At 38.7% G+C, this 10,372-nt stretch overlaps 2 protein-coding genes across 3 annotated transcripts in view; both read right to left on the bottom strand.

Moving 5' to 3' along the window:
- Positions 1-897: 897 nt before the first annotated feature.
- On the bottom strand, positions 898-1,840 carry LOC133462449 (antimicrobial peptide NK-lysin). The gene is made up of 5 exons (XM_061743700.1): positions 1,792-1,840; positions 1,629-1,708; positions 1,407-1,484; positions 1,167-1,321; positions 898-973 (listed from the first exon to the last, which is right to left on the bottom strand). Exons 1-5 carry the CDS (start codon positions 1,838-1,840, stop codon positions 898-900), a joined length of 438 nt encoding a protein of 145 aa, XP_061599684.1.
- A 5,060-nt stretch (positions 1,841-6,900) lies between these two features.
- The window catches only part of stac (SH3 and cysteine rich domain), a 36,037-nt gene continuing 32,565 nt past the window's right edge, over positions 6,901-10,372 (bottom strand). For both annotated transcript variants that reach the window (XM_061743222.1, XM_061743223.1), the window contains one exon: positions 6,901-8,524. In XM_061743222.1, coding sequence (XP_061599206.1) covers positions 8,426-8,524 — 99 coding nt within the window. In that variant the 3' untranslated portion in view covers positions 6,901-8,425. The remainder of the gene's footprint in view (positions 8,525-10,372) is intronic.

Raw genomic sequence — 10,372 nt, 5'->3', positions numbered from 1 at the left:
TATCTGTTTATTGTTTTTTTGTGAATCAAAGAGTGATAAATGGTGCTGTAAAGCCCACTACTAGTCAACTAGACACGCCCCTAGACGGGACATATTGTTCTCAGGAACACCCACCAACATCCTGTCATGTTAGCACCTACTTCATTTCTTTATTTGTCTACATTTATTTGATTTATTTTTTCTTTTTTTAAACTTGCTATCTTGATTTACATGTGCCAAAAAAGGAGTAGGAAGAAGTGTAAACTTATTTAGTGTAGACTTATTTAATCTGTTATTAAACTTTAGAATCCTGATATCAAATGCTTTTTATTTGATATTGTCCCTTAAATAACAAAATATTTTTGGTGTTTGTCGGATCCAATCGTCCCCTGAAGGAAACATTTTTAACTGTCAGCAGGCACAGTCATATGTTATGTGCAATCTTTTTTGTTGAAGCGTTGAATGCATTTTACCGGTGGCCCTGATGAGTGATGTGGACTTCGGGCATCAATAACCACCAGAATTTCAAACGTGTGAACACTCAGGAAAAGCTTTCCTGCGTCTGATTTGTCCCAGATTCTTGATATTGTTCTTCCACCATCATCTCATGAACACTCAGACTAGTTATACTGAATTTTAGGGGATATTTTAAGATGAATTAGGAGATTAAACACATTGAAAGCCCGTGTTTGCTGAGTAAAACATGAAGCAGGAGTCTTTTAACAGTTTATTAATAACAGTGCTCAACGCCACAATATATGGTACATATGTACACATACACTGCAGATCGTTAGAGCAGAAAGCTGAGAGAAAAAAATAATTAATTGATTATTTATTTCTATTGTTGGAAATGGATAGGCTGATCCTACTTTATTTCCACAATTCAAGTGCAATCACATTTTATTAATGCATGCAATGTCATGGGAAGTCATGAATCTCAATGAGGGGTTCTTCATCTTTTGAATAGCTGTGCAGGTCAAAAAGCTCCTTCGGCCTAAAGATCAGAGAAACACAAATAGATCAACGACAATAATCATAGACTTGTTTGAGCGACATGATTATTAACAGGCTTTTGACATGAAGACTTTATTATGATTGGGTACTCAACAATAAACGTACACATTAAAGAAATAATCACTGAAGAACATTTAAAGTCAGCTTTAAAGTCAACATTAAAGACAACTCACTTGCATGCTCCAGTGTGGACACAGATCGTTCTCACGTCATCAGTGGTTGTGAGCTCCACGATCAGCTCTCCCAGGTGAGACTTCACAAATTTGCGGCATGCAGATTTTAGGAGCCCAATTTCATCGCACACAGTATTGAGCTTTGCTTTCACGCGCTGTAAGAGCAGAAATGACATCACATCTTCTCCTAAAGGTGCTCTCATTCAAATCATGAGGTTCTAGTATTTTTTTATGTTTTACCTCTGCAGTGGCATTTGGTCCAACCATTTTCCTCACTTTACCTAAAGCCCACTTACATCCCCAGCACATCCCTGGAGGCTGTAAATGGAAGTAAGAGAAGCCTTTTGTCAGCTGATCTTTAAAGTAAGAGAAGCCTTTTGTCAGCTGATCTTTAAAGATGCCAGAGCTTTCACAATCCAAACCTAACCTAACTTAACTTGACTAAAGTGTCAGTGGCATTACCCGGCGTGCCTCCGCAGACATGTCCACCTGCTGCTCATCATCGATGCTGATCTCCAACCTTCTAGCGTTGACTGCCCAAACTGTGAAGAGCAAAACAGACAAAAAGGTACACTGTAAACCATATCTAATAAGTATATGAGTGTGGTGAAGAGCACAAGCAAACCTGAACATGTCAGCAAGATGCTCAGAAGAAGGACGGAGGACGTTTCCATTGCTGGCAGTGAACAGGCTTTTCTGACTGTGTCTTTGTGGTGATGACACAGCTTTTATACACAACAGAGGTTTGGGGGCTACGTCAACCCACCCACACCCTCATAAGCACATGTTCCTGTGAAAGGACATGGTGTGATTATTCACTCTAAAATACTTAGATCCTGTTGCTGACAACTCACATGTATGATTAGTGAGCTCTTAAGAAAAAAAGCTACCAGAAATGTGCTACTTTCAAATGAACAATGTGAAAGAATAGACACCTTGGGCCATATTTGTAGCTTTCTTTGGGCCATATTTGTAGCTTTCTTTGGGCCATATTTGGCTTTAACAGACAGCACTTTTCTTGTTTTTTGTTGGGCCTTTTGGGCAAAGTGGAAAACTGTCCAGTGGTGAGACAAATACAGATTTGAAATTCTTTTTTTGAAACCATGGTTTCTAGATCCTCTGTTCTGTTAATGCATTTTTCTGCATCAGTTTCATTTGTAAAAAATCTATTAATTAGGGTCCGAGCACTTACAGTGCGAAGGCCCTATTGTATCTGTAGGAATTTTTTTCTTTTTCTTTCTTTTTTTTCTTCTGACAAAAGGAGGGCCTTTTTGTCCCCCTAAACGTGCCCAAAAAGGCACCAAATTTTGCATGCAAGCCAGGCCTGGCGAAAAATTTGATATTTAATGGTTTGCATTAATGGGCGTGGCAAAATGGCTCAACAGCACCCCCCGGAAAACTTTGTGCCTCAAGCCCCACAATACGGTTTGACGTACATGCACAAAAATCGGTACACACCTGTATCAGTACACAACTTAAAGAAAGGTCTCTTGGCGCCATGGCCGAAACCGAACAGGAAGTCTGCTATTTTCAATTAATTGTGTAATTTTGCCGCAATTTAAGCCATGTCTTCGGCCGTTAATACGGCCCGAACTGTAACATGCACCCAGGTGTGTTATACATCAAAATGTGCGTCTCGATCCTGCGACAACAAGCATTACTTTTCTCAGTCAAAGGCGTTACCGTGGCGAAGATAGACGCCAAAAAGCGCTTCATCTGGTTAGTCCATATTTGATAGTTCCTACTTTCTGCCATAACTTTTGAATGGTGTGATATAAAGAGTCGTGGGTGGTGTCATCGGACTCAGTTTTGAGTCCTTGAACATAATTGGTGCAAATTAGCCCCGCCTCTTCTTCTGATTGGTCAATATTTGATAGTCCCTATTTTCTACCATAACTTTTGAATGGTTTGATATAGAGAGTCATGGCTGGTGTCATCTGCTAAACGTCCAGGCCTGAAGAATCTACATGCAAGTCATACAAGCGCTTCCACTGCAGCCTGAACGTGCACAAGGGTGTGAGGGCGCGTTCACTGCTGCTTGCAGCTTTAATTCATTTTTATAATTCTTAAACCTCTTAATATCACAGAAACACCTTTGAAATTTGGTGTCTGTGGTGTTAACATACCGGATGTCGGATGGCTGTAGAGCTGAGCAAGATCACACATTTTTCTTTCCTGTAAGAGATGAAGGTGGTTAGAGTTTGTGGTTTAACACATTTGTATCACTTGCCACTACTTTTCACAAAGAAGAAAAACAAAATTATCTCAGGATGGATAACATATTCATGACAAAGCTGAAAAATAATTCAATTATCTCAAGAAGATAGTACATAACAGTGACACTAATTATTTAACATTTAAATTGAGCTAAAAGTCCAAACACTAAATAGATGGTAGATTTATTCAAAATGTTTTATTTAAGTCCATTTCTTCTTTCTGTATTATAAAGTGTGAGTGCTGTGACTTGAAAATAATTTGATTAATATATATAAGTGCTATTTTTGAGCTTTGAGCTACATGCTATTCGCTTGTTGCTGTTAAACATCCTAACTTTACAGAGAAGGTAAAACAACACAGAGCACTGCTGGGATGCATCTAACCATATAGGAGCTTAACTCCCTGGCATGACTCCCATATCTGCATGCTGAAGCAGAAAGTGGGTAAAAGGGAAAGGAAGTGGTACTCTCATAAGTCTGTAGACTCTTATTGTACATGGAGAGATAGTCTAATAGTATATTAAAAAGCCATTTGCAAAGCTAGAACAGCTTAATATTCATCATTGATAGAGGATAATAAAATTATCCCAAGTTTTCTGTTCAGCGCTGTGGCAAGGCTGACTAAGAGTCACAACTCTGTTGAGCAGTGCATTCGTGAAGACTTTATGAGCTTCTTTAACAGTAAAATCATCAAAATTAGAGAAGATATACACCAGGCCCACCCGGCAGCGGCTGTGGGCATTTCTTCAGCTTTAGCGCCTTCCTCAGGCTCTGACTTGACTCTCGACTCCTTCGTTACTGTAGACCTCGTCGAGCTGACCTCAGACGTGAAGAGACCTAGAATATCCATGTGTCTGTCAGACCCCATCCTGACGCGACTACTCAAAAAGAAAATGTTTCTTATTGGTACAGCAATACTGGACAAGATCAATTTATCCTTAAACTTGAATATACAGTCAGTCCGGAAAGTATTCAGAACGCTTCACTTTTCCCACATTCTTTTATGTTACAGCCCTATTGATAATAGGAATAAATTCATTTTTTTCTCAGAATTCTACACAAAATACCCCATAATGACAACATGAAAGAAGTTTTGTTATGATTTTTGTAAATGTATAAAAAATAAAAAACTATAAATATCACCTGTGCATAAGTATTCAGAACGTTTGCCATGAAGCTCAAAATTGAGCTCTGGTTCATTCTGTTTCCACTGATCTCTCTCAAGTTGTTTCTACAGTTTAATCTGAGTCCACCTGTGGTGAATTCAGTTGATTGGACTTGATTTGGAAAGACACACACCTGTCTATATAAGCTCTCACAGTTGGCAGTGCATGTTGCAACACAAACCAAACATGAAGTCAAAAGAATTTTCTTCAGACCTCCGAAACAGGATTGTTTCGAGGCACAAATCTGGGGAAGGGTACAGAAACATTTCTGCTGCTTTGAAGGTCCCAGTGAGCACTGTGGCCTGCATCATCCTTAAATGGAAGAAGTTTGGAACCACCAGGAATCTCCCTAGAGCTTGCCGCCCGCCTAAGCTGAGCAATCGGGGGAGAAGGGCCTTAGTCAGAGAGGTGACCAAGGACCCGACGGTCACTCTGTCAGAACTCCAGCGTTCCTCTGTGGAGAGAGGAGAAACTTCAAGAAGGACAACCATCTCTGCAGCAATCCACCAATCAGGCTTGTATGGTAGAGTGGCCAGGCGCAAGCCCCTCCTTACTAAAAAGCACATGGCAGCCCGACTGGAGTTTGTCAAAAGGCACCTGGAGGACTCTCAGACCATGAGAAAAAAAATCCTCTGGTCTGATGAGACAAAGATTGAACTATTTGGCATGAATTCCACGCGTGGTGTTTGGAGGAGACCCGGCACCGCTCATCACCTGGAGAACACCATCCCTACAGTGAAGCATGGTGGTGGCAGCATCATGCTGTGGGGGAGTTTTTCATCAGCAGGACCTGGGCGACTAGTCAGGATTGAGGGAAAGATGAATGCAGCCATGTACAGAGACATCTTGGATGAAAACCTGATCCAGAGTGCTGTTGACCTCAGACTAGGACGACGCTTCATCTTTCAGCAGGACAACGACCCAAAGCACACAGCCAAAATATCAAAGGAGTGGCTTCAGAACAACCATGTCAATGTCCTTGAGTGGCCCAGCCAGAGCCCAGACCTGAATCCCATCGAACATCTCTGGAGAGATCTGAAAATGGCTGTACACCGACGCTCCCCATCCAACCTGATGGAGCTTGAGAGGCTCTGTAAGGAAGAATGGGCAAAACTGCCCAAGAATAGGTGTGCCAAACTTGTAGCAACCTATTCAAAAAGACTTGAGGCTGTAATTGCTGCCAGAGGAGCTTCTACAAAGTATTAAGCAAACGTTATGAATACTCATGCTCATATGATTTCTTGTTATTTTTATTTGTAATAAATTTACAAAAGTCGCATCAAAACTTCTTTCATGTTGTCATTATGGGGTGTTTTGTGTAGAATTCTGAGAAAAATTAATTTATTCCTATTATCAATAGAGCTGTAACATAAAAGAATGTGGGAAAAGAGGGAAAGCCTCTGCCATCTGTCATCTATTGGACATCTTCAGCTGGTACAAAATGCTGCTGTCCATTTTAGAATTGATTTTAAACTTTTGATGTTTCCTTTTTAGGCCATCAAAGACCTGGGGCCCAATTATTTGTTTGAGATTTTAACCATCCGGGACCGACACTCCTCAGGCCAGCTTTTACTAAATGTCCCCAGATCCAAATTTGAACAGTGTGTGACCACTCTTTCACCGTTGCAGCCCCCAGATTATGGAATAAACTGCCCCCCGACATTCGCACTGCCACAGACTTCCACTTTTTAAAGTCAAAACTGAAGACCCACTTTTTTAGTCCAGCTTTTAACTGCAACTTTTCTTCAGGTTGTTTATACACTTGCTTATATTGATTTTATGTTTTGCGTTGGTTTTATGTGTATTTTTACGTACTGGTTTATTAACTATTTTTACGCTGTGGTTTTAAATAGCCCTTTTATGTAGGCTATTGTTTTAGGACTTTCATGTAAAGCACTTTGGGTACCGTATGACTATTTTAAAGGCCTAAATAAACTTGATTTGATAATATATCAAAGTTTATTCGTAGTTCCTAGTGTATCCAAATGTAGATTCAGAGGACGGGTCTTCTGCTATCAGGAACCATTACTATGGATCCAACTTCCAATCTGGGTTATGGCTGACACCACCTCCACTTTTAAAACCAAACTTAAAACCTTTCTGTTTAGTAAACCTCTAGTTAGTGTAAAGTCTAGTGTGTTAGGGCCAGTAGTCATAGCTGCAGCTACAGGACAAGAGCAGGCTTGTCTTAAACATGGCCTTGTCGTAGATATGCTGCAATCGGCCTACGCTGCCGGGGGACACCAACAGCTTTTGCTGAATACACCTGTTTTGTAATGTCAGACAGCGCAAAAATAATTACAACACACATTTGTTATTGTGATAAAGACAAAATATTTAATGTTGCTCATACATTATGGAAAATAAAGCATTTTGAGGACTCGGTAAAGGCAAGTTTCAGTGCAGAGCAACATTCAACAGGTATCCTATATCGACTATTGCAACACGGCATAAATAAACTTCAGTAAAATCCCAAGATTTGCTGTCAAACAATCAGAGCTGAGAAAGAAGAAAACCACATATGATCACTTTTAAATTTAAATTCTAGCTATAAATGTATTATTTTAATTAATTATCATTTTATATGGTTTGTTATATTTTCTTTTGTTTCCAGGCAATATCTCTGCATGCCAAACCAACTTAAATCAATTAAAAACTTTTGTTCTGAATATTACTGTAGGTATAGCTTATGTCTTTGAGGAAAGATCAATATTAAAAATTAAAAACTAATAAATAAATGAAAACAAATGTTTTTTATGACACAAAAATAAAACTAGAAACTGCCCCTTTGAGACGATGCAAAACTTTACATTTGACAATGAATGAGAATGGAAATAACATTTCATTCATATAATTCTGATTTTAACTTCAATGACAACCTTCTGCACGATTATGATAAAAGGGAACATATAGAAATATCTGCTTGAGGGCTGAAATTTTGGTATCCAAAGTAAGAATCAAAAACTCTAATGAAAATAAATCTTTACATCACTTTGTTTTGAGCCACCAAGTTCTTAAAATGTAAGATATCATGCCAGGATACAGGCTTACAATGCAAAATGTTGTATTGTAACAAGATGTATGGTGTTTATTCATGTAACGTGTTGATTTTAGGATTAGGATTGATTTTAAAGGTGTTGCTTGTATTTCTCTTTCAAACAAAGACAGCGGGTGGTTTTATAAGACCATTGAGAATCTTCGAATGTCTTTCTCTTCCTACTTTAAAGCAGAAAAAAAGAAAACTCCCTCATGTTTCTCTCTGGCACTTCTCATTTAACATTTGAATTTCAAAAGAATCATTTTTCCATCTTTCATCAACGCCTGATGTCAGGGATTTTACCAACCAGAATATGAATTCCAGATAAAACCTTTTAAATACTTTGCATTAGCTAAACACGGGAACATTTAATAATATAAAAGCATGTGAAAAAAAACTACTTACAGAGAAATTCTGTCATACTTAAAACTTGAAAAACTGTAATTTGAGTGTAATTTTTTTTTCCCTTTTTGAGGCTTGAAGCCAAATGGCAGCCTTTTTCAAAAAGGAAAAATTGTAAAATAAAGCTAAGGAGAAATAGGGGAAAACATACATATAGCTCTATAAATTAAATAAAACCAGTGACACAGTGATGTCCTGTCTCCTTTGCAAACAATAACCAGTTTGTTGGCTTCACATCTTTCTCTATACTGAGGAGAGTCTAATCTGCATCAAGGTGGAGTCTTCGGCGACAAAACCATCACCGCTCTATAAGTTCAAACTCCAGTTTCTGATGAGGTGAACTCCTTCCTCAGTAATTGGTGCCTCCTGTTCTCGCTCTCAGGGAGCTGACCGCTTCTCCTTCTTCTTTTCTTCCGTCTTCATTTCTCTGACTTTGCTTCATATGATTTCAAGGACGTCACATGGCACGTAGCCTATCTTCTTCCCACTTGCCACTCTGATGAAGCCGCTCTGTTCGCTTTCATTGCTCACGCAGATCTGAGAGCCAGAAAAGAAACGATTCTGCGTCAAAAGATAGCCAACACAATCATAAAAGATCTGAAAGTTCTTTTAAAAGCTAAGTGCCACAGCTCCAAAGCACAATCAATTCTGTGAACCTTCCAGCCCTGGTCATTTTTGTGGGTTTACATATTTGTGTGTCTGTGAAACAGCTGCTAACTTTCAGGTGTAATTTGAGAAATCTAAATAAATACATTGCTTTAACTGCTAATGATTTAGAGACAGTTTAAAAAAAGGTTTTCTGAAGACTCATCATACTGTCCGGTGTCACATTGCAAATTGGAAGCTAAAACACACTCCACCTTATGTCAAAGTTAGCCATTTTAGCTTGGCTGACTTAATTCCTGCTCACATATTGTAATTAATATTACTTTGCATTCTTTCTTATCAAATCCGTCTAAACATCCTCCATTCAAGTGTCACGATGGTAACGACAGCGAAAATGACTGCTACCAGAGCTGAAATGAGGATAATGCAGTGCTAAACGGTAGCAAAATGACAACTGCTAGTCATTGGCTGTACTGGCCGGCAATTAAAAGCCCATACTAATTTTATCTGATGTGGACCCACTAAACAAGCTTTTATATCAACAATTCAGTGCTGTTCCAACATCAAGAAGACCTCCAAGATCTGTTCCCTACAGTTGAACTTGACAAATATGAACTGCCAAATACACAAATCCCAACTTGGTTTAATTTGAAATAGTACTGTCACTCAATTTAACATGATAAGTTGTATTAAAAATTGCATTTGATTGTTCTCTCGGTCTACATCAGCTTGGATGAAATCTTACTCTGCAAATTTCTAATTGGACAAAGCAGGTTTATCAAATATGTATGGATGTGCCCACACCCTGGGTGGAGTTGGCGAAACGGCCTTTCTGTGTGGAGTTTGCATGTTCTCCCCGTGTTCCCTTGGGTAGCTAATGTGAGCTACCCTCACAAAAACATGCACACAGTCCTGGGCTATACTGCCCCCTCTGGCCAGCCGGGGCGCCAGATGGGGTGGGGGGGAGAAGCCCCACCCTGTCTGGTGAAAAGATGCGGCCTGCTCACTCCTCAGGTTAAGGAGGAGACCTGAGCTCAGTGTAGGACCCTGTTGTTGTTGTTGGTAGAGGGAGCAACACCCAGGACTGACTTACTGTAGGTAGGAGCACTGGGTGATAAAAATGGGGAAAGAAATCGGGGTAAAAAAATAAATAAATAAATTATATATATATATATATATATATATATACTTTTTGCTGATTATACAAACAGGAGATCTGGAGAGCTACGTAACACTTTTTTTTTTAAAAAATCAAAAAGTCTTTATATAAAAGTGAAATTCATATTTTAACTTAAAAAACTAATTTGTGATGATTAAATAATTGATGAAATCGTAGTAAAGTGTTCTTAAATGGCATAAACATCCTCATTTAAAAAAATTTTGGAACAAACAAACAAAAAATTAATTTCAGATATATTTGTGAACAATAACGATTTAGTGGATTTAGAGATATAAACCATTTGAAAAACCACTTGGTGGTGCTCAAGAGCAACATTTTAAAACAGTCTATACTAAAGTGAGGCCACACTAACATGGTGCAAAAACGTCGCTTATGAGCAGGAACTATGATCCTGCTCGTGATTTTAACCCTTGTTTTATCTACTGGTGTTCAGTTTTTCATTACTAGCTCACGTCTCGCGACTAGATCCTGTAATAAATAATGACTAAAAATGAATAAAACTACAATTTTAAAAGTCAAAACTAATCTTCAAAGAAAAGAAAAAAAGCTGTTTTAAGGAAGTACTTTTTTAACAGATCAGAACGCTGCGTTGGCATGTT

Source organism: Cololabis saira, chromosome 16 (assembly GCF_033807715.1).
Source record: "Cololabis saira isolate AMF1-May2022 chromosome 16, fColSai1.1, whole genome shotgun sequence".
Lineage (NCBI taxonomy): Eukaryota > Metazoa > Chordata > Actinopteri > Beloniformes > Belonidae > Cololabis > Cololabis saira.
Note: the sequence above shows the minus strand (reverse complement) of the source record. Positions and strands in the feature narration are given on the sequence as shown.

Excerpts from the sequence above, each read along its gene's own strand:
- LOC133462449 (XM_061743700.1), bottom strand. The coding sequence starts at position 1,840 with ATGGAAACGTCCTCCGTCCTTCTTCTGAGCATCTTGCTGACATGTTCA. Across the intron at positions 1,485-1,628 it reads TGTCTGCGGAGGCACGCCGG|CCTCCAGGGATGTGCTGGGG; the intron begins GTAATGCCACTG and ends TTCCATTTACAG. Across the intron at positions 974-1,166 it reads GTCCACACTGGAGCATGCAA|GCCGAAGGAGCTTTTTGACC; the intron begins GTGAGTTGTCTT and ends TCTGATCTTTAG.